Source organism: Cebidichthys violaceus, unplaced genomic scaffold, assembly GCF_023349555.1.
Source record: "Cebidichthys violaceus isolate CVI_PGR_0920_01 unplaced genomic scaffold, fCebVio1.0.p SCAF_16, whole genome shotgun sequence".
NCBI classification, from domain to species: domain Eukaryota; kingdom Metazoa; phylum Chordata; class Actinopteri; order Perciformes; family Stichaeidae; genus Cebidichthys; species Cebidichthys violaceus.
The window spans coordinates 5,140,120-5,163,768 of record NW_027176329.1 but is presented as its reverse complement, the minus strand read 5'-3'; the positions used below and the strand labels follow the sequence as shown (position 1 = coordinate 5,163,768).

At 42.7% G+C, this 23,649-nt stretch overlaps 1 protein-coding gene across 1 annotated transcript in view; it reads right to left on the bottom strand.

Moving 5' to 3' along the window:
- Positions 1 to 1,343: 1,343 nt before the first annotated feature.
- Positions 1,344 to 23,649, bottom strand: part of pvrl2l (PVR cell adhesion molecule related 2 like) — a 283,481-nt gene continuing 261,175 nt past the window's right edge. The window contains exons 7-10 of the mRNA XM_068710852.1: positions 11,190 to 11,319; positions 10,256 to 10,313; positions 7,723 to 7,818; positions 1,344 to 6,953 (exon numbers count right to left, since the gene is read on the bottom strand). Coding sequence (XP_068566953.1) covers positions 6,756 to 6,953; positions 7,723 to 7,818; positions 10,256 to 10,313; positions 11,190 to 11,319 — 482 coding nt within the window. The 3' untranslated portion in view covers positions 1,344 to 6,755. The remainder of the gene's footprint in view (positions 6,954 to 7,722; positions 7,819 to 10,255; positions 10,314 to 11,189; positions 11,320 to 23,649) is intronic.

The window sequence follows — 23,649 nt, the reverse complement described above, 5'->3', positions numbered from 1 at the left end:
GCGCACTCAATGGGCTCAAAATGTGCTCCACTCGCTGTGATAGTTCAGAACACCAAGCAAACGTGAAAATGCAGGAATTATCCTAAACAGCAGGAGAGTGAGCGCTCCATTCAGGGCACAGTGAACTCACCAGCAATAGCGGAACCTCTTCACTGTACCAGACGACTTGAACAACGTCACATTGTTCATCGTGTGACTTCGGGAGGAACCGAGGTCTTCCAGACCCAGAGAAAACACTTTCATTCAGTATGTGATGTAACTTCAGGTTAAGGTGCAGGTTCAATCTGACATCTGAGTGTTTTTCACCATGACTGTATGCAAGAAGTGAAGTTACCATATTTGGAATTCGGAGGAGTGACATAGTGACGCTGTATACGTCTCTGGTAGAAGCCTGTCAATCATAGTAAGCCCGCCCTAAAGCATACTCTGCTTTATGGTCTATTTGACTCTAATTGGAGAAATAATATGCACTTTGACTTGGTGTTAGACCTCTCACCATCCATGGGGAAAGAGCTCGATCCATTCAACTGAATCATTCTAGGTGTCTGTTCAATACAATATTTAAAGACATTTGAGATCTTTCTCAACACGTTTATTTCTCACAGATAAATTAATAAGATTAATTTCCACCACAGCCCCCTGCTGGTCATTAGAGAGAATACAAGTTTTAAGACACTTCCTCATCGGCTTCACTCGGTAGAACTAGAGGTTGCCGCCTGGGATATACAAAGTGTAGGTTTTAAGGTTTCTATTTTAGATAAATAGCTAAACAATCGCTCCAGATATATTTTTTACTTACCTTTCCTCTATTTTAACTTCTTCAGAATTGCAGGAAACACTTACCGAAGCGCCCCCCCCGCCTTAAAAAGTCCCCTTAACCACATCGGCCCTCTCAGTCGACTGGTGTCACACACATCTGTTGAACGCAAAGATGGATGAGACCATCCAGATTCTAGCTGATACCAACCACAGGTAATAAGACTGGCTTCTGACCTGAGCCCGTGGAGCTGCCTTTAGCTTAGCATCGCTGCTAAATGATTTGTTTACTTCCTGAATCCTGTTGCGAGAGCAGGAAGTGTCCGGAGCAGAAGCGAGCCAAGCTTCTACATGGTGACACACTTTTAAAAACATTTGTTGGCCTTAAATTCAAAAAACTAAAAAACTAATTTAAGACTTTTTAAGGATCACAGGATATTTATGAAAAGATTACTCTACTCATTACCTGAAGATATAAACAAAATGTTTGGACTAAGCACATCTCCATCGTGCCGCTCTGCTGCTTTCTTCAGCTTCACTCTTCATCCTGCTGACAGGGGTCGATAATAACCACCAAGACCATCCTGTCCTTTTTGGTTTACATTTTATTTGACAAGACAATGATCTGTAAAACATGTACAATAGGTTTCCCAAAAAGCATACAAAATGATAATCCATCTGCGATAAAACAAAACCAATGAAAGAAAATCGATAATCACAAAATATGATATCATCTCCAGCGTGTGTGGATGTTTTTTTTTTCTTCTTTTTGTCTAGCATTGCCATCATCGACGTCAAACCCATCACATGTTTGTGTGTTTCCCCCTTTCATGATCCGTTATACTGTCAAAAACTGTGGAAAACAGTGGAAAACTGAGAAGCTAAAAATAACATAAAGAAGGCACGTCTGGCTCCGTGATGAGAAGCTGTGATGACGATGGTTGAAAGAGAGAGAACGGTGAGGTGTGAAAGAGGGGGCAAACGAGGGAGAGGACCAGATTCAGACCGTTATTGAGGACGTTCACAGCTTGTGTTTCTGGCATCGGACCCGGAACGGCGGGGGAGCGGGGAGACGGAGCAAAGCACCTTGGCTGAAATGCATCCCTGCAGCTCCCACAGACGGGATGGACACGGGCCCTCGATGCAACAGCTACTTTGAAATCACAGATCTCCCCACTTCTCGCCCTCCTGTAACTGCTGACTCATGCTTTTTGAGAAAGTACCGCCTGTAAACCAACTTGGAGCTAATATCTCTGAGCAATTTCCGCTGTTGTTGGCAGCTCCGTGACAGCACTCCTGGCGATGTCTAGATTTAATTCCAGATACCTCCGAATGAAGCAGCTCTATTAAACGTATAAACGTATAAAACTGAATGAACCCCCAAATAAGACGACAGAGCTGAAACTCAATACTGAACACTTGCTGAGTCATTGGTCTGAGATACATTGAGTCCCAATGATTGTCTTTCCCTTTGTGCTCAATCTATCAACAGCAGCCAACATATCAATGCAAAGAAAACTAAATATTCATTAATTTACAGACACGTCACATTTAGTTCTGCTTCACGACTTTTTTTTCTTCCTGTGGCAGGGCCAAGAAACACATCCGTGATTGTCTGACACTGCACCATGCGAGCGAGTCAGAAAGCCACACACTTGTCATGGTGGTCCGACTCTTCTTCCACAACTGGGAGCTTTTATTCCATTAGACCATTAAGCATGCCGATATTCCCTTTAATCAAAATGAACATCTCATTTACACTGCTGGCTATCGTAGAAGTCTCTATTCATCCTGCACCCGTGCTGAATTTATACTGCGGTTCCAGTGACCATTACATATGAGAACCAATTACAGCAGCTAAAATAACCAACCAATTACCACACCACGAGTCAGTTATGTTACAATAGATACAATTAAATTGGTATGGATCAAACGAGTTGCAGCGTTTCAGTTAACATGCAGCAGAAAGTGGTACTTCGATTATAACTACCAATTTATAAATAAAACCACCCAAAAACTCTCCACCAAAGCTAGCGACGATTGAATACCAACAGATGATTGTCATACGTCAGAAAAACTAAAATATTGCATTTTGTGCCGACCTCGCAGAAAGTGAAAGCTGTGATGCGAAAATGTCCTTGTTTTCTTGATGTAATCCTTTTCTTTCTATTAGTCTCCATTTGTCTCTCCTCCTGTTTAAATCTCTATCTGTCAGCCCCTGTTACGATAAGATAAGATAAGATAATCCTTTATTAATGATTATTGTGAATGAACTGTTTTCAATTCCATAGTGTAACCGCCACCTGACTGTGTGCTTTTAACGGTGATTTAGGCAACCCCGGTCTCACTCCCAACAAATCTTGGTCCTGCGGGTCAACCTGTAACGCTCCACGTACCCCTCTAGTGTCAGCTTTGCTGGTGCAGGGCTGCCTCTAGTGGCTGTCGTAATCAAATGGAGCAAAGGAGGAAGTCAGGTGTATTAGTATGAAGAGTGACAAACTCCATGTTGGGAGGAGGTCAAGGAGTGAAACCCAGGATGTTCACCCAGGAGGCTACTGTTCGTGTCACGTGTGAAACTGAAAGTTCACTTATTTTAATTTAAGTAGGTAAGTTAACAGGGGTGTAAAGATGAACAGATACGTGTCAAATAATCAATACAAGAGTCTTAGATATGGTAACGTCAATAAAAAACAAAAAAAACAAAATTTGAGTCATAAAACGTCAGAAATTGATTCTTACGTCTTGTCTGTGTTTATGAATTGGATGGAAAATGGATTCATAAATAGGTGTATGAGTGGAAAGAGAGAGGCTAACGGGGAGCTAGCTAGCTAACGAGCTATGTAGAGCCACGAAAACACGGGATCAAAATGTGCCAGGCGATCGTTTTGCATGGTGAGCTGAGCTACGTTTAACAGCAGTACACAGGAGTTTTTGGCTACCTTCTTCGGCTTGTTGGCTAAACGTCAGCAAGTGTTGATGAATTAGCATCGCCAGCTTCGACCGCATAGTGTCCCGCTGCTACATAGCAGCTAGCTCTGGGTAAAGATGGCGTCAACATTGTCTAGTTTTTGGCCATTGTCAGTGGATGCAGTGACATAGCGCCTGCCTCTGTGGTTCCCTTAGATTTAGTATGTGGTCTCTGTATTATTTATAGATGTAGATTTAAATTTGTTTTATATTACAACCATAACTAGTAAGCTGCATATAGCCATATTGGTATCGGAAATATGACAATAAGAATACTTTGAATTAAGTTAAACTGAATCGCATCGTATCATTTTAGTGCTATATTGAACTGTTTCGAATTTTTACATGGTTTTTGTATCGTATTGCAGACCATCTATCGAGATTGTCTTGAGAGTGAAAGACACACACCCCAATAAGTTAACGTACGTAACGTACTTAACTTATGAATGTTACATAGGTTAGGTAACAAACGCACTTAAAAATTCAAGCCCAAACCATGACCTTTTCCTAAATTGCCATTTGCAAAACATACTTAACTTTTGTCACAGTCGGACTAACCCTGCAAAAAGGAAAAATGATGCTAAAGGGCCACCCAGTGCGCTAAAAAGTGATGCCGAGGGGACCAAGAGTCCATATGTGACGGGTTGGGAGTGACAACATGTCGGATTCAGGCCGCGGTTAGCTACATCCTATCGTCACGACTGTCAACATTACCTCAGGAAGATCTGTGCACCTCGAGGCCTCAAGCAGGAGCTCAGGATTAGAGAGGAGAGGGAATATTGCATCTCTGTGTGCATTGCACTCTGCGGACGCGAGACACGACAATCCTGTGCTGCCTGCATTTTCAGATCAGCGCTAAAGACAAAAAACAGGAAGCCTGCCGAGCCGTCAAACAACCAAAAGAAATACCTCCCATTTTCTCAACTTAAATTGGACTTGTGCTCGTGGTGTGCGTGAATGTGACAGATGCACTGAGACGGAGATAAAAAAACAAAAAACAAAACAGCTTTCTTTCTTGTTTTTTTGACATTCAAAAATGCTTTTACAAATGGAGATTATTCCGCAAACAGCCTTGGGAAAAGGGTTTCAACAAGCCACCGATCATGCCATGCAGAGTAATATGAACAAGGAGTAAAATCCACACCATTTCATTTTTTTTTTTTCATATATTCAAATAAAACATTTTAGTATTAAGTGACAACCTCAATGTACCCGTGAAAAATAAAATAGTAATATACACTTTATTTTTTTTTGTTTTTTTTAAACCGCTCAATTTGACATTTAACAAACTTCCATCCCCTGTACAGAGGCACTGATAACACCTACACTGGTTTATTTTTTATGTGTACACGTTTCACCAACAATATATTATTCGTCAATATTATCAATACTATTTACATTGTTTGTTCATCATTTGGTACATCTGACATCTATGAAGACCAATTTTTTTGATTCAGCCTGGCATAGTTGTTGCTCACCTTTTTGTTCTAGTTGACAATTGGCAAAAAATGCAAAATGCATATTTTCTACATATGTAAAATGTTCTGCATATATCAGAGCGTGTGACCATTTTAATCTGATAAAATGGCTGTAATGGCAGTATTTTTCTAATACGTGCTGAGCATTTTCACACTCTGAAAATACATTCCGGTTTCCTCAGCCTTATTAGTGTGATTTATTAGAGGACTAAATACAAACATTGGCGTTTTTTTAACCCTGTGGTGTGTGTGTGTGTGCTTTGCTGTAAACCGGGTTTCATCTCCCCAACACACACAGCCTCACCCAACTTTTGCAATTATGAATCATGGAATCTTAATCATGTAATGTTGCCAGGTTACAAAGCATCAAAACAATGTTCACTTCCCCTTCGTTAGCGCTAACGAGCAACCCGGCGCTCCGGGGAAAAACGGGCCCTTTTGACAACATAATAAAGTGGAATGTTTCTTTATTGGACTGTAGCCTGGAAAATAGTGGGAAAGGTTGGATTTTTTCTTTAGAGCTATTGTAGGAGTTGATAAAGAACTGAAATACTTTCAAAGATCTTGAGTGATTAATTGAAGCTGCTTGGAGAGCAACATGCTTTGGACTTTCTGGGACTGTATTCAGATGGTATGTAATTAAAACCAAACCAACCGTGGAAGAAGAGTCCTTTGAACAAATTTCAAAGATGGTATTTTTTCACTTCCTTAGTATTGCAAGGCTGCAACAGGAGCCTGATGTTTAATCCCTAAATAGAAATGCTCAAATCACTTTCCACGGCTGTAAACAGAAGAGCCCAGGACAGCCAGCTTCACATAAAACACTCATTTTTGCAACGGGGGACGTTTTATGTTCATGGCACAAAATGTTGCATATAATATTTCATACAGAATCCTCTTGAAATGCTGTTGTCTTGCTGTTTTATTTTTTGGCTGAAATTTGGATTCACAAGCATCACACAGGCAGCGTGTGGTGTGTTAATTAGCTGAGGGGAGTGTTCCAGTTCACCTACATTGCAACACCTCTCAACCGTGTAATTAACATATTGTAAAAGCCCGCCTCATTATACGCAATGCACATGTGATTTCAGTTGCTACGTCTTCAGATATCAAGAACTACTTTGTGTGTGTATCCTAAACTGCTTTGAAAGCTTTGATATTTTGTGCTTTATTTTTGCTTTTCTTTTCCAGATATTTGAAATGTAATGATGATTAAAACCGTATATGACGCATGCAAGAGTTATACACATGAAGAAAAGGAAAAGCTTGTTACCTTTGCTTACATTCCTATTTGTCAGTAGTCACAAGCGGCTTCAACAGAAAGGACAACGCTGCTTCTCACTCCTGTTGTCATGGGGAGATGCAAAAACATTTTGTCCCAAAAAAACAATAAATGTGTCAAAGAAAGATAAACTTGGATGCAAAATGTCATTGTGTGTGGGTTAAAACTTTCTAGCGTGGAACCAAGTGTGCTCGCCTTTTGCCTTTCATGCAAATTTAGGTGACCTGGAACGTGCCCGTACGCCTGGGATGCGGTGGCTGTGGTTGCCACGGCTACACGTACATGGCGGGAGATACGAAGCTCTCGCCGCGGGAGATGTTGGCAGCCGGTTGCTCGTGATTGGACGAATCCAAGTTGTTGCCGCGGTGAGCGTCGTCGGCGAGTTCGTTGACTTTGTCGTATTTGGCTGAGTCGTCCAGGACCGGGGGGGCGCCGCCGTTCAGGGCTCCAGTGGTCTCGTCATCCAGGTTCTGCAAGGTGTCACACGTGGTTATGGGAATACAAACACATTAAATCCACTCACAGTAACACAACTCCTTACATACCAGAAGAAGTATGGGATATTAGGGTCAAAGATCTTTAAAGTTACTACAAGGAACTTTCATTTTGTGTTGATTTTTGCGGTTCCTATGAAAGAAAAATTATAGCGTTCCAGAGAACCAGATTCCTTTTGGAATAAACTCTCATTTCACTGCAGCAGGGTCTGGCAATCTGTTCCACTCAGTCCTGGTTCTGGTTCTCCCGTGCCTCCCTTCCCTCCTGCGGGTCCAGCAATATGTCCTGGTTCGTCCTTGACTGCTACGAGTCCTGTGCCGAAGTGTCCCTGAGCAAGACACTGAACCCCTAACTCCGACCCTAAGTCCGACCCGGTGGCCCCCAAATGACAAGCATTAAGAATAACTATATAGACAATCTTCTCGTTTACTGATGTAAGTCATATTGCAGCGTCAGTACTAAATTGAGACTGCTTCATAACCAGTTAAAAGTTCCTTGTAGTAACAACAAATACTGTTAAAGTTGCAATATACTTTTAGACTGTTTTAGTAAATATACACAGCTTAATATTTATATCATTTGATTGACTGGAACAAAGCACAAACACCATGACGTCCCTACAACACAGTGTGTAGCTGTCCAAACAGATGTGGAGCCCACTGTGACATGAGAACAAAAACCTGCTTCTGTGTGTGTGTGTGTGTGTGCGTGTGTGTGTGTGTGAGTGTGTGCTGTGTTAGTTACCGTGATAGGCTCTCCCCCCGTGGGCTCGTAGTAAACCTCTCCTGGGCTGAGAGGGGCCGTCTCTGTGGCCGTGGGAGGCTCGGATGGCTTGTTCAGCTGCATGCACAGAAACCACACCGTATCAACCGCATCATCAGAACACAGCACAAGATAATGCAGCCGAGGAGATAAGAGCTCGAGACAATGCATAAAAATAAGTGTATGCTAGCGGGTTAACAGAGGCTGCAGACTGGAGAAAGCACAACACGCTTACAAATATGCAGCTGAATAAGGCACCCTGGTTCATTAGTTTAGACACTACAGCCTTACATGGTCTGGTATGAACTGTAGCTAACGGTGGCTAATGTTAGCTGAGTTTGACTATCTGTGTAACATGACAAATAGGGAAATCCAATTGTTTTTTTCTCCCTGTACTCATGTTGAACTTAAAACGTCAGAGATAAACATGGTTATGTCTTTAAAGGGACAGTTCACCCTCTCACCTGTAGTGCTATGTCTCACTCTAGATATTTTTGGTGTGAGTTGCCGAGTGTTGTGTCTGTCTTCTCTCCAATATGACGGAACTAAATGGCACTCGGCTTGTACTCAAGTTAATCCACAGACCTTGCTGCGAGCAGTTTCATGTAGGAACTATTTTCTTCGTACACCCACCAATATTATCACCTAGCACCATTGAGCTAGCTAATGTTACAGCTAAGCCAAGGAGGACGCCATTCATTTTTACATCTCGCGTTGCAGGGAACAGTTATCTCTACGGTAGATTTCTCCAACACACACAAAAAAGTACAGGTACAGAAAAATATGTCTTGTTTTTGGAGTCAAAACTAAATCCTGGCAAATGATTCTGTCATTGTCACATGTGGCCACAGGGGGCGCTGTGCAGGACAGGTTAAAAAGTGTTTTGTTATCGTAGCAAAAGGGCATATTTTTTTGTTTTGTTACAATAATACTATATTTAATTTCATACTAATGCTACTAACTCATTTCAATACAACGGCCACTTGTAGCAGCTACAGCTACATTGTGTTTAGGCTCTGGCAGCACTTGGCTAACATTAGGGAAAGACTGTAGTCTGGTTTATTTCAGGAAAAAGTCCACAGCGTCCACTAAGACATTGCATGTTTATTAACAGTTTCCTTAACAAAACATATCGTAACGTAAACTACGAATGGGACTCCGGATGTAAACCCTGTAAAATAAATGTGACGACTTGCAGTTTGCTTCTAAGAACTTTTGACCTGATTTAAACTGACTCTTATCAAATGACTTGTATAGACGTTTTCAACTGAGCCACTATATTATAAAAGATAAAGAGAGGGAGTTAGTCAGTAAAAACCCTAATGAAATAGAAGACATTTTTATCAGTATTGAAGACATTTTTTTTTTCCAATTAAAAACCATGTCTTCCATATAGACAGAAGGCTTACAGCTGACAAATCGCTAAATACAAGGAACATCAAGGAAAAGTGGGAATTGGAATTAAATGTTATAATTGAAGATAATATGTGGGAAGATCTGTGCAACAACTGCTCTAAAGAAATCAATAGCCAAATATGGAAAGAATCTGACTGGAAATTAAAAAACCTGATATTTTAATACACCTCTTATAAGCTCTTCATATGTGACAGATCCTTCGGTGGCATTATGTTGGAGAAAGTGTAGAGAAATAGGGGATCACACATATCTTTTGGGATTGCCCAGTAATTCAACGGTTCTGGAAAAGGCAGGAATGTATCAAATCATAGAAGTGGATGTCCCCTCAGAGCCATTGCTATTTCTGTTAGGCTCTATAGCGGAAGATTTAAGTGACACAGATCTGAGGTATACTTTTACCAGGAAGATGATAACTGTGAACTGGGAGGATGCAAAACCACCAACCATAACTCAGTGTCTGCAGAGACTGAAACAAGTTCATACAATGGAAAAAAATGACTGCAAATCTCCAACTGAAAATAGATCTTTATACGGAGATGGACCCGTGTTATTATACCTAAGGGCTTAAACAAATGACACAAAACTGTGCTGTACTACCAGGACTATTATGCCCACTACAAATGTCACTCTTCTGTTTCTTTAATTTTTTGTATTTATTTATTTAATTTTGTTTCCATTTATTTATTTAATTCTATTTTACTTTATATATTTATTGTATATATTATTAAAATGTATTCAAACTTTTAAACTTTCACAGTTGAACCCCATTTCAGCTGGACATCTTTCAAACATCTAATCAACATAGAATTGCAGGGTTTTTGGTCTCATTACATGATGCGTTTGTGAGCACAGTGATCACAAAAGTGTGATCGAATGATGGAATAACCTGGAGGGGGGAAGAGGAGGACAGGAGGGCTCTAATGGAGCTCTTCACAAACTGAGCTCATTATTTCGACACACATAAGCCAACTCAGATCTCCAATCAATAGCCATTAGCCCCATTATGACTGGCCAAATGGACCGCGTGTGTGTATTTGTGTGTGAGGAATATAATCACGGTGACGATAAAGATTGATTTGAGTTCACGTCGAGCACTCACCATCTCTGTTGAGCTGCCTGCCTTCACAGGGGGAGGGGGCTTGTGCTTGGGGGGGCCCCTGGTTGGAGAAAAGACAAAAGACAATGTCGCGCTGATTGTTGTTTCGTTCACACGTCAGATTTTCTTTTGTGCGAAACAAAGAAACAAGCCGGGCCACCGAGAGGCACAGACGTAGAAGGTCTTGAAACATTGTGCCATAAACCAGTCCAGACTCTCGTAATGAGTCTCTTAAATGGCAGAATTTAAAGGACATTTTGTCTCAATTAAAGCGGTGAGATTTGTCTTAAAGGTTTTTGCTCTTGAACCCTCGAGCAGATTATTTGTACTAGCAGGAAAATAAAAGTGTTTTTATTCTTTGGTCTTAATACAGATTTGTTACCCTCCTTAAAGTTAAACTATAAGGTTTAGGTTGCGGGAAACAGTATTTGACACAACACCTGTACCAGGTTCCCCCTTTACAAAAGGTCACGATGGAGGATGGTGATGTCCAAACTACATGGTTTAAGGCTTTAATATCATTTTACAGTCATTTCTGGCCAGGCGGTCATTTCATGAAATATTATGAGACTGAGACTACTTTGCCAGGTGTTTTATATTCATCTGTCTGTCCGTGGACAGATTTCGTCGTGCAAGAGGGAGTCACCAAACTATACAGGTGCAGCTGAGGCGCCGCAACCTGTGTATCACGTGTTCTCTTCATATTCAGTTGGGCATCCAAAATTGGAAAAACTAAAAACATCAATAAAATCTTTTTGGTAAATGTCACGTTGAAAGTCTCCACTGCTCTCAGGATTTGTGACCGAGCTACTTTCCCCGCTGGGCCGACTCGTGACGTGCAACAAGCCGTAATGAGCAATGCTCCCGGGGAAAGGGAGATTATATTTTTGTTCGGAAGGTTAAAGAGACGATGAAGTAGACGCTAATGAAGACTTACTCTCCGTCCTCCTGGCGCTTGCGGATGTAGTAGACGGTGCCGACGATGATGCCGATGAAGGCGAGGGCGCCGAGGATACCTCCGATGACGGCGCCCGACGACGGGCCCGGAGTGATCTGCCTCTCCTTCTCTGGAATGGGGCGAGAAGAAACAACAGAGAGGATTTATTTTTTAAATCAGCAATTCGTTTGAATTTCACGTGGACTCAGCTCGTGGCACTCGCTTGTATTTATATCTGTCTGTGGCCCAGCAACAAAAAGCGCACCACACACGCAGGAACAAGTTTGGCTTAATTGAATGTAAGCATCATGAGGAATCACAGCAGGGCTGATGAGCAGGTAATCGATAGTGTTTCTGTTCAGCATGTGTCTCTGTGGTGCCACATAAGCATTAAGAATTCAGTCGGAGGTCTTAGCTCAAAGCCCTCTGCTGTGCGCCAACACTCACCACCGCTGTAATTCTTGGCAACGCAGCCTCATCAGCTGAGTGTCACGCTGACCTCGACCCCTCCCTTCAATTAAGAGCCTGTTTGTGATTGGCGGATGGGTCGCGAAGCATCCAAATTGACTGTAAAAGCATCTCATTACAGCGGCGCTTTTTTTCATTTGAAAAGGCTGACAGCAGCTGCACACAACAACAACAACAACAACAACGACAACAACAACAACCACCACGGTGGGTTCTGCAACACGGATTTTGGCAGCAACAACAAAGGGAGGGTTGAATTATTTCCACAGGTTGTTTGGTCCTCTTTGTGGGAAAATCATATTTCATCACCAGCGCCGAAGTAACAGCGCTCCGCCACGTTTGATACAGAGATGATAAAAGGATAACTGCCCCCATGATTTGCACTCGTTTAGCTCTACTACATACATTTTAGCTGAGGCGAGAATGATTATTCAGCGAGAATGAAGCGCAGTTTTTGCTGCTGTGAGAAGCAAACTGTACTGCAATTTGCAGTACAGTATTGAGTCTTCCCTTGAACTGCAGCTTGTGAAACACCAGAATGCAATTGAATATATTTAAAACACAGATTTGCATCTGCCAGAAGTGATATCATCCTCATCCTTTACTGCCTATCTTCAGGTCAAAGAACAAAACAAATGTTTAAAAAATGATGCGGAAACAAAAACAATTGGGTTCAGCTCTTCCCAAATCAATCTTTCTACCAAAGAAATAGTCCTTATAAAAAGGACTGATTGTTTCCAGAAAAGGCAAGTTGCATTTTGAGTGTTTCAAATGCAATTAGTTTTAATTATTTGATTTCTTCCCAAATGAATTTCAATTTACCTCCATTGTATCTTGGGGTGGCCACAAATAAATTACATCTAGAAACTACATGCAACAAGTCATAAGTGACAAAATAGAGGCAGGTGAGAGGAGCTGAAACTATGCTTTTCATCACAGTGTGAGGAAGACTGGCTGCGCTTCCTCCTCCTCCTCCTCCTCCTCACCAGCAGGTGGCGTTATGTTCCAAGCTTACACGGCCCTCAAGGCGAGAGAGAGAATCAGTGACAGAGAGAGAGAGAGAGAGAGAGAGAGAGAGAGATGGACAGACGGATAGACGGAGAAAGGAAAGCACAGATAAAACTTGAAAACAAAGGAGAAATGGAGGGGGAGAGAGGAGGGGAGATGAAGGAGGGAGAGATTGATACGCAGCAGAGGATGAGGTAGGAAAGAAGGGGAGAAAGGCGAGGAAGGAAGGGAGGATGGATGCAAGGTAGGGAGAGAAAACCGAAGGAATAGACAATGACGGCATGGAGAGACAGATGGGGGGGGGGGCTTCCACCCTCCATGTGTGTGCATCGGAAGCTCACTGGATGTGTGCTTGGGAGGGGGGGGTTGGGTATGGAGAACAAGGGCGGAGGACAGGCACCTGATTGGTCTGAGAGGGGGGGGGGGGTGTGAAGAGTGGAGTGCACCCCAGAAGAAGATGGATTACTCACACCTTTCTTACTCATTACATCCCTGAACAGGCAGGGAGCATCAGCCGCTGTCCTCATCAAACACACCTGTTCCTCTCGCTGCAGGCCAACCAGAGGGATCAAACTGCTCATTGCAACAGTGAGTGCGTTTACATCCATCTGTGTTTATGAGCACGTCGAGTTAAAAGCAGAATGGAAATGCCAGATATCTGAATACACGGCCAAATGTTACTTAGGGAAAAGTTGGGTTACTGATATTGAAAATATGTATTTTTTTCTAGTAAACAATGCCATTTCAGGATCAGTTACTGGCAAATACCAGTCGGTATAAGTGGACAAATAACATAACTTGCCTTACATAAGCATGGAAGTTCATACATAACAAAACTTTTGAACGAGCACCAAAAAAAAAAAGAAGCTGTTATCTCTCTGTACGCTCTGTGTACACAGGGTCAGAATATGAGAGCAGAATACATTGTGAGAGATCGATCCTGGTTTTTTGTGAATGCTCAGTTTGCAATGGGAGGGATTTTGTTTTGTAAGATTTAAAGCAGTTGAAAGGGTTCTTGCCAACAGGTTTCAGAGGGAACAACGTGGAGTGCTTTGGGAAGCAGTAGCGGGATGATGCCTCTCAAGTCAAATCCCCTGGAGTTTACTCTGCTGTTAGTTGGAGTTTGCACGAGAGTGATACAAAATCTGGCAAAATGTAAGCACAACTTGGACAACAGTGAACAGAGAAAGCAAGGTTGCTCTCTCAAATGCAGTTACACCATTCTTCTTGCTCACTCACGACACCGGATGGCCACATGAGTCTTATCGCTCGATCTGAAAAACTTTTCCGTTGACATTGGGCAAAGGGAGGGTACACAGACTGTCACAGGCTGACACAGAAACAGTCGACCATTCACATCTATGTGCAATTTAGATTCTTCAATTCTGCATGTCTTTGGACTGTGGGAGGCTGACACTGAGAGAACATGCAAACTCCACACAGAAGAGCCGTCCAGCCCGGGTTTCGAACCAGCATCCCTCTTGCAAGTATCATAAACGTTTGTTTGCCACAGAGCTTCTTTTCTGCAATAATCCAATAGAAAAATCTCATTGGCTTTTTCTCGAGTGAACCGAGATGCTAACTTCTGGGTTGGCCTACAAATGAATATGTCATCCCTGCAGCACTCTGTTACAGAAGCAATACAATTGTTCCTTGGTAAAACAGGACATAATGTAAAGTAAAGGTGTGGAGGTTGGGTTGGATGGACATGTAGGGCGTCTGGAGACCTTATTAATGCTCGTCTTTTTATCAACCGTCACCACAATCTTTACCAAACCCATAACCAGTGTATAATCATAACTGCTATCTTTTTTATAACCCTAATCTCACCGCAGTTGCCCTGTGCAGATAATGTAGAAAGTGAACATTTTGAAAATGTTAGATTTAAACGTAAACATTTTTTCCCACTGAACGCAATCCTGAGATTTAGCAGAAGTATCCGATCCAAGCATTCTAGTTTGGTGACAGGGTTGTCCAGAGGAGTTGTCCAGAGGAGCGTTGGTGGAGGAGAACATTAACGATACCAGAAGCTGGAGAATTTGGAGAACGTTTTGCCCATTAATGTTAAAGTTTGTTCAACGTCTGTACCTTGAAAAACTTTGCCTCTACTGTAGCTTCTTGGTTAAAGTTTTAAATCTCCCACATGCTTTAGTGGTGAGTCAACCCTCCCACTGTCCCTTCCTGTCTGTCCCTTCCTGTCTGTCCCGGGCTCCACACGTCCTCATCTGTTCTCACCTTTGAGAACTGCACCCTTCACTTCCATTCAACTCCATCCATTACAGGCAATCTTTATCCGAAATGCAGCTTGATTTCCTCATCAGCGAGTCGGTGCTGGTTCCTGCTGAAGTTGGTCGAATACTTATATGAATTATCAAACATTGATATTGTTAGATCAATAGCTCGGGCTTCATTTTGTAGCGTTGCTTTTTAGATGTGAAAATGAGTGGGTGGGAACTCGCTGGCGCACACAGGCACACTAAGGCAGACCTTCACTCCAGCTTAGCTCTGTCTGTTTCTGTCCATTTCTCACTCCCTCGCTCGGTAGCAAAACACCCCAGATATAATGCTATTATCTAAGTGACACTCGTGGTGACAAATTGCTACCGTATCACGTGCAATTCAAATAAAATTGAAACAACAGTCGCTGTCTAAAGCGCTCCGTTGCTCTCTCTTATCAAGCGCTCCATTGTGTGGGCTGTATCAGCCATCAGAGAAGCACATTGTGCTCAAGGCCTGCACTTAACTAGCTCTCCCTGTTACACAACATGGATACAAAAATACAACAGCAAAACAAAACAAAAACATTGTTACACACACACACACACACATATACAAATACACAGATTCATCTCAAGTCGAAGTATGACTTTTTTTGTCATACTTCAGCTTTAGGGGCACCAGGTAGTTTAAGATTAAGAAACGTATAGTTAGTCTAACCACGGTAGACTAACTTTTAGCAGCTGAGAGTCTCTTGTGGAAGGTGAGGACCAAAATAATCCAACATTTACAACATTGTTGTGAAAAAAACTGATCACTCAATTTTTACAGGCCAAAAACCGCTTTCTCTGAATGATGAATTCAGTTGTTAAATCAAGAGAGAAAATACTGTAACCATTACAACTGTGTTCAATAGGATTGATACAGAAAAAGTCTTACATTAGGTTTTGTTTCGCGTACATTGACAGTTCTCTTGTTCAGTTCTGATTGGTCAATCGTCGACAGATCGTCAAGTCGTGTTTTATTTTGCTCATTGATCCATATTCTCATTTGTGATGTTGGCTTCCATTTTTGTTCAAAAACATTTCTTGACTTGTCACTAGAATTTATATTACAACAGGAAGTGTTCAATACATTTTCTTGCGCTGTTTAGCCTACTGAAACGCAGCAGACGAGACGGATAGACAGACTTCCTGCTTGATCTTTGTGGTTGTAAAGACTGTCACAGGAAGCTCTACTAAAGAACCAGAGAAGTCATTAAGGAAATGGTGAGGACCCAGCGGACTGTAATCATAACAATAACTGCTGAAACGATGCTAGAGAAAGAACTGAAAGACTGAGCCTGGTGGTGCTGCTGCTGCTGCTCACCCATCCATAAAATACCATTTTGAAGCGAACATTTTTAAACTTGCAGCCGATTAAGTGGCTGCCTGAGACTTTTTAAGGTTTTGTTACCCAAATGCTTTTCACAAAAAGCATTCTCTGTGTGCTTAAGGAGAAGTTTCACTTCAAACCCCTGCAGCTGCGTGCCTGAAATGTAGACTGGAGATGCAATATGACAGCATATGAATGAACGTTACCATCAGATTCAGCCACTTAAACTTTCAATATGGGTTATGTGTGCATCTTGGTTTCTGTCCACGGCTAAACTTGCATACTGATGCACCAAACTGCATAATATTTTGGGTGCTCAGTTGAGGCTGCATGCTAAGGACCTCTCGTGGCTGCAATGACTCACGTTCTCAAAACACCTTTTATTGCTTAATAATGCCATGGATTGACTGCTGACTCCTCACTCACGACTCTTAACCCGCCTCCGACCGGTAGAGGGCACAAGTTTAACCTGATGGTGAAATCTCTGACTTCTATCACAAATTGGTCGCAATCATGTATACGCACCAACACAATGTTCATTCAGTGTGTGGAGTGCGAGTGGACGAGAAAATAAGAGAAAATGAGAAAAGTTGGGAGTCGGCAAGAGGAAGAGAACGTTTTTGGGCATAATTAAAACTAAAAGATATGTTGCAGGTATTAACCATAGACTGTATTTAAGAAGTAGTCATGGTGACATCACCCATTGGTTTGTGGACTCCGGTTTTGAAGCCTTGAGTGTAGCGTTTTGGATGACGCCATCTTGGTTCTTTGCAACCAGTGGTTGGACTGTGGAGGAGTGAAGCCTTGGTAAAGATGTGGTAGCAGCCTGTCAATCATAAGGTAGCCCCGTCCTAAAGCATACTCTGCTTTATGGTCTATTTGACTCTAAATGGACCATAATTTACTAAATGAACATCATGCTGTATTGAAAAAGACTTGAAACTAGAGATTGAGACCATAAACTCATGTTTACAATGTTTACTGAGGGAATAAATCAAGAGAGAAGTAGAGTCATTTTAGTCACTCATAGACTTCTATACAACCAGAGGAGTCGCCCCCTGATGGACACTAGAGAGAATGCAAGTTTAAGGCTCTTCAGAATTGGCTTTACTTTTTACAACAGGAGGTTGACGCCTGGTAACAACTGTAAACAGAAACAAAACCAGCACAGTCACCGATACGTGGTCTGTTGTGAATGTGTGGAGATTCCCCTTGGACTAAGTTAGATTCCCAGCCTGAATTACACCCCCAGTCCGGCCCTCATTGTGGGTTGTGTCCATTCAAACAAACAACACAGCAGTAGTCGTTGCAGACACACCTGGTGGAGATCTGTACTCTGCTGCACCTTTCTAGTTCCTCTCCCTGAACGCCTCACTCACGTTCATTTGGACAATTTAATAATAGCAGCTTCAGTGTTGCAGGGAAGGTGGGAAGCAGGTGGGAAGATGAGAAAAGAATGCTGGGATCTGAGAGTCAGTGGGAACAGAGAGAGGGAGGGGGGGTGGATGAAAGGAGGAGAGGACGGAGGGAAGGAAGGAAAATGGAGAGGAGCGTGAAGGTGAAGCAGTAGAGGAGTGAAGGGAGGGATGAGGAGCGATAAACTAGGGAGGGAAGGAGGGGTGAGGGGGCGATGGGAGCGTTAGCGGCCTGCGGGAAAAAAAGAGAAGGAGATTTTAAAGGTCTAAACACTCCCCAGGGAGGCCATGAGTGACACTGGAACAACAACTGCCTCTCTCGCTCTCTCAGTTTCTTAAAATCCTTCTTTCACCTTCTCCATTTTCAGTTGGTTTTTTTCCTTCTTACTTTTCACTTTCTCTGGAACCCTCCTGATATTTTTCACTCTCTCTGCCGTCATCCTCCTTTGCCGAGTCTCAACCACTTCCTCTCTCTTTCCTTTCATGCCTCTCATGCTCGTCCTTCAATCCTCCATCAGACAACTGCACTCTGTACTTCTACACGCCTCCAGTTAAGCACAGTCTCTCAAACGCTTTGTTTTTTCTCTCTTTTCACAGCCACTTTGTCGCCTTCTGTTGCAGTGTGTTGCTCACTTGTTTTATACTGCCTTACTAACATGAAAAATGCCGCTCTCGCTTTGTCCTTACCTGAACAAAAACACACATTTTTCCCAGTGTGACCCCCCTACCCCCTCCCCCAACTCTGACTCACAAACAGCGGCATTAAGTGCGCCCTCTCGCATTTACAGACTCTGAAAAGACAAATTGACTCTCACAAACACACAAAGCGCACATCCATAAATATGAGCGAGCGGCGTGTGGCCCACCAAGCACTAAAGAGAACACTAAAATTACTGCAATCAGCGAGCAATTATGATGAATAAAAACGGAATGATTGTAATCTTACAGGCTAAAAGCTTCTTCATTTCTTTCAGCAGGGCACTTGAACAAAAAAAAAAGGTTTGCAAGCTGGGGAGAGAGAGACTGATAGTCGGGAGGAGAAAGGAAAAGACGACACAGAACGAGAGAGCTCTATGAAGATCTGCGTCGCTGAATAGTGTGTTGCACATTCAAGCTCTTCTACTGTCTTTAATTGCAGAATGTCTCAAAGTGGATAAAATAACAAAAATGGAAATGGTCTTGGATGACATTATTTACAAAAATCAACCCAATTGGAGGATTTATTTCAACATGAATAATTGTGGACAAGTAAGATGTTATAGGCCTCCAATTGCATCGCAAACAAGGACTCCACATAAATGTTTGCTGTGTAAAATATTAGCCACAGATAAAAGAAAATGTGTTAAAGGGATGGTGTGTAGAATTCAGTGATGTTGTAGATTTCAACCAAGTGAATACCCTCTGCTCACTCCTGCAAGACTGTGGCAACATGAGCAGCAGAGTGCCAAACCGTGGTAACATCGCTCACCTCGCTCAGAGGCCATCCATTCCATAATAACACTACTCAAGAAGCAACAGTAGTCAGATGCAGCTCTGCATGTGAAAGGCTCTCTCTGGAGCAGGAGGAAACCTCCAGTTTTGAAAAGTAGAGCCAACGCTGAAGTGCCTTCAACACTTTGTGATTGACAGGTCGCTGCCCGCTGTCCAAACGTCCAGTCTTTGGTTTGTCCGTTCTGGTCTACTGTAGAAACTCGGTGGTGCAACAAGGCGAATTCCATGAAGACTAGGCTAGGCGGGCCTTCTGTGTGGAGTTTGCATGTTCTCCCCGTGTCAGCGTGGGTTCCCTCCGGGTTCTCCACAGTCCAAAGACATCAGCTTAGACAGCCTAGGTTAATTGAAGACTCTAAATTGCCCGTAGTTGTGGATGTAAGCACAAATGGTTGCCGGTCTCTGCGATAGTCTGGGGAACTGTGGAGGGTGCACCCTGCCTTTGCTCAATGTCAGCTGGGATCGGCTCCAGGCCCCCCGCGACCCTGAACAGGCGGTTAAAGATAATGGACGGATGGATCTTTCTGACTTCTGTTCTAGAAGATCCTTAAAACACAGTGCTCGTTTCATTTCATTAATGATGTGCTTGACAGCATTCTAAAAGACTGTGAAGCACTTAATCACAGTTTCAAACAGCTACTGGTGAGGCAGCCAGTGTTCAAGGGTCCAATTTTTGTTTCTTTTGTCGGTGGGGAGTTTTCCCTTTCTCTGTGGACAAAAGGCGAAACGGGGAGGACATGAATTTCGAACGCTGCTATGACAGAAATTGTTTTAATGATCAAAAGCCATCAATGGTAAATGTCAGGGTTTTGGTAGCAGTCCCTTTCTAAAGCTGCATTGGCCAATGGACAAAGTCTCCAGGGCTGATTGAAGATATGAGAGAGGTTACATTTGCCTTGTAGTGTTTTAAGAGTCATTTGAAAACAAAAGAGTAACAGGGCAAAAAGAAGGATCAGGAATCATGAGCCAATCGAAAAACACATTGCATGATGACTCTGCTGACTGGAACAATTGGGACAGCGGAAGAATCATGAATAAATTCCAGGCAGCTCCATCACTGTGCACTCAGTGTAATTAGCCTTCTGAGACCAGACAAGAGCCATCCAAACCCACGGCTCTTTTGGTTACGGAGTGGCCTGCGGTGGAACAAAACGCAAAAAAAACACATGACGTTTGCGCCTACGTGTGTCACTAATAGGAAAGCAGGTCTCATGGGATCGCTAAATGCACTTTAAATGCAATCCCATTGCACAGTGCAGCTCTCTCTCTCACGCACACACACACACAAGCTCAAGTGCAGCGTGACCTTTTGGAATAAATCTGCCTATCAGTGCTCGCTGTGTTTGTGTGACAGATATCTTTGGATATGCAACACTTCACAGCCTTATCTGTAGCCAGCGTCTCCCCCTTTCATTTTCTGACAGCTCTGTGTGCGCGAGTCCTTTCTCCCCCATATGTCTCTACCCACTTAACAGATTAAAGAGCACACACACACACAAACACACAAATGCGCACTCACACAATACACACATGCAGACACATTCTGCTGCTTGCTTCCCCAAATAGCATGCAGGGTAGAGGGGTGGGGAGTGAAATGGCATTGCTCTCTAAATGATACAGAGCAAATGAGTTTATCTCAGAGACAGACAGCCCCCCAACCATTCAGAATCAAACTAGGTCATACTCAGAGAGAGACAGAGAGAGGGAGACAGGGAGAGACTGGAAGAGAAAAAAAGGGAGAAAACACAAATGAGGAGGGAAGAAGAAGAAGAAGAATTAAGAGAGAGAAAAGAAGGAGTTGAAGAGCGACCCCGGCTGAAATGATCTCCTCTCTTCGATCTCCTCTCTCCGGTCCCCCCTGCCTCGTCTCCGCCCTTTGTCTGCGACACTGACATTTCGAGTTGTCGCCTCTCCAAAAAGAGCTGTCACCTACCTAGTCAAATTACATCAGATCACTTGGAGGAGGGGAGCAGAGCAAGGTGCTTCAAAGGAGGTTTTTCAACTGGACCGAGAACCGTGCTCAGCCTGGAGTGGAAAATCGAGTGTTTAAACAACCAACAAGGCAAATCATGTCTTTGTGGTGGCACTTCAGTAGTTTCAAGGGATTATGCCACATAGTGAGAACAGTGCCGTAACAGAACTTTGCTGTATTTCCACTGGGAATAAATTATTTCAGAGAGAGTTAGATTTAAGACTTTTAAAGACTCCTTTAATGCCTCTTGGAATGATATTTAGGACAAATTGAAAAAAGAAAGAAAAACATGAAGCAACATCACTTGGTTGTGGTTAGGGGCAATTTTGCACAAATGTTTACTGTAACATAACACATGAGGGTAGACCAGAACTGGGAAATACCTGGAGTTTTCTTGTCAATTTTGTGTTTCTTACTCTGCATGTGGGATTCCGCTGCTTTGACTTCAATCGTGTCGTGTATACAACTTTTTGCAGAAATTAAAAAGAGTCTCGTATTCGTTGCCTTGTACTGGTTTCAGCCATGCCGCCAAGTCTTGGTTAAATAGCCAATTTTCTTTGAATTTGCACCTCCCATGATAGCTATCTAGGAAACAGTGGATCCTCTGAGCACCCTGGCTGGCATGGATGGATTACTGAACAGGCCTACCAGGGCACAGGCCCAGGGACCCAAACTGTCAGGGGTTTCCCTGGCTTTCACTTACAAAATGCCACTCAAAGAGACATGAACCAACCAGGAAAAGACTCCAAATGACCACAAAGAGACCAAAACAACTACAAAGAGATGCAGAAGAGCTACAGAGAGACACTAACAGACTCACACCGACTATGAAAGTGGCAAAACAACCACAAAGAGACATAAAACAACTCCAAAAAGCGGCTAAACAACTACAAAGTCTGTATCATCCTCCTATGAAGGAGAGGTGGTGGGGCCTATACCCAGGGGACCATTGTCTCATAATCCACATATGCCAACAGAAACAAAATATGAATGGTATTGGTCACGCAATGTTACAATTCAATGTAAAAAAAAAAAGATCAATAAAATCCTATCCCATGTTATAGTATTCTGAAGACTTTTGACAGACTGATTCAAGACATTTCAATACCAATTAAGGCCGAGAATTATGTGTGTGTGTAAGTGTTTTTAAAGATCCGCACGGAAATGTGTTTAAAGACTTTTACGAGACACAACATGGGTAGATTAACTTGGAAGGGGGCCCCAGAGGCAAAAAAGAGCTTCGGGCCCCCTTCTTGCCCAAACCACTCTCACTGCCCACAGTAGAATACACATGGCACCTTAATTACATTTTGCCAAGAGTCCAAGAGACCAACCAGTATCCCTGTTCCGGGGTTTGCTGTGTACCAATTAGCCTGGCAGTTGGTCTTAATCAGGTTTTAATATTTGGTGGAAGTTTGTCCGGTTGTGTTTCCTGTCAAACAAATGGGCAGCTGCATCCTGTTCAAAATATATTTAGTTTGTTTATTCTTTATCTTCTTTTTCTTCCAGCTAACTTTCTAGGCTGTGAATGTGTCAAAGCAACACATTGTCACTTCTAGTCCGATACCGAGGCTTGGTCAGTGCCACTCGGTGTCAAAGTACGACTCTCCATCTTCCCCACTAGCATCAGTATTTTGACATGTCAGGGACGGCGTGTAATTATATGGTTGTTACAAGCATCATGTCTTTTCAAAAACGATGACGTTTAGTTTCACATGTGATCTCCTGGTGAAAGTTTGTGTTTCATTGATCCATCCAACCTCCCCTTGCAACCACCCTTAGCCAACTTTAACTCTGAGAGCCTGATAATGACGCGAATGGGTTTACATTGGTGTTACTCAAAAGCCTGATGCTTCGCACACAGAAGTGTGCATCGATGCCTCGGTATGAGACGGCCGTCGGTGTTGTTGGGAGCGAGGACGGGTTGGTGAAACGAGCAGCAGCGGGTTCTGTCAATTAGTTTAGATTTCAGGAGTGCTGGGGGGTATCGATTGAAAGAAGCGAGTGGAGGCAGAAAAGTACAGAGCTGCATGTATTTAAAATAAATGAGAATTAGAGACATTGAATTTCGATCTCAGCAGCTGAAAAGATGCATTATCATTATTACAGCCGACTCGCCCAGGTACCGCAGGATTAATCTATTGTGGAGGGTTTAAACATGTTAAAGGCTTATCTTTTTCACTTTGTGTTGAAACAGGTGTGCATTTTCAATTTTATTCGCTGTCTGTTCATTCTAAAGCTGAATAATTTGCACAGCTGCAACACATATAGTGGCCTGGGCTCTGAATAGGGGAGATCTCTGAATTTCCTCTTCCAACATTTCTTTTTTTTTTACCCCCTTGTGTCCCTTTGTTTTTCTTAAAGAGCTCAGGAACTACTGCCGTTATGAGACATTTTCTTTTCTGATATTGGGCTTTGTGAACGTGAAAAAACCGAGAACAAATCAGATAAAAGATATATAAATCTGACTGGAAAAATACAGCTGAAAGAGCTTTTCAGGTGAACCATGTATTAATGA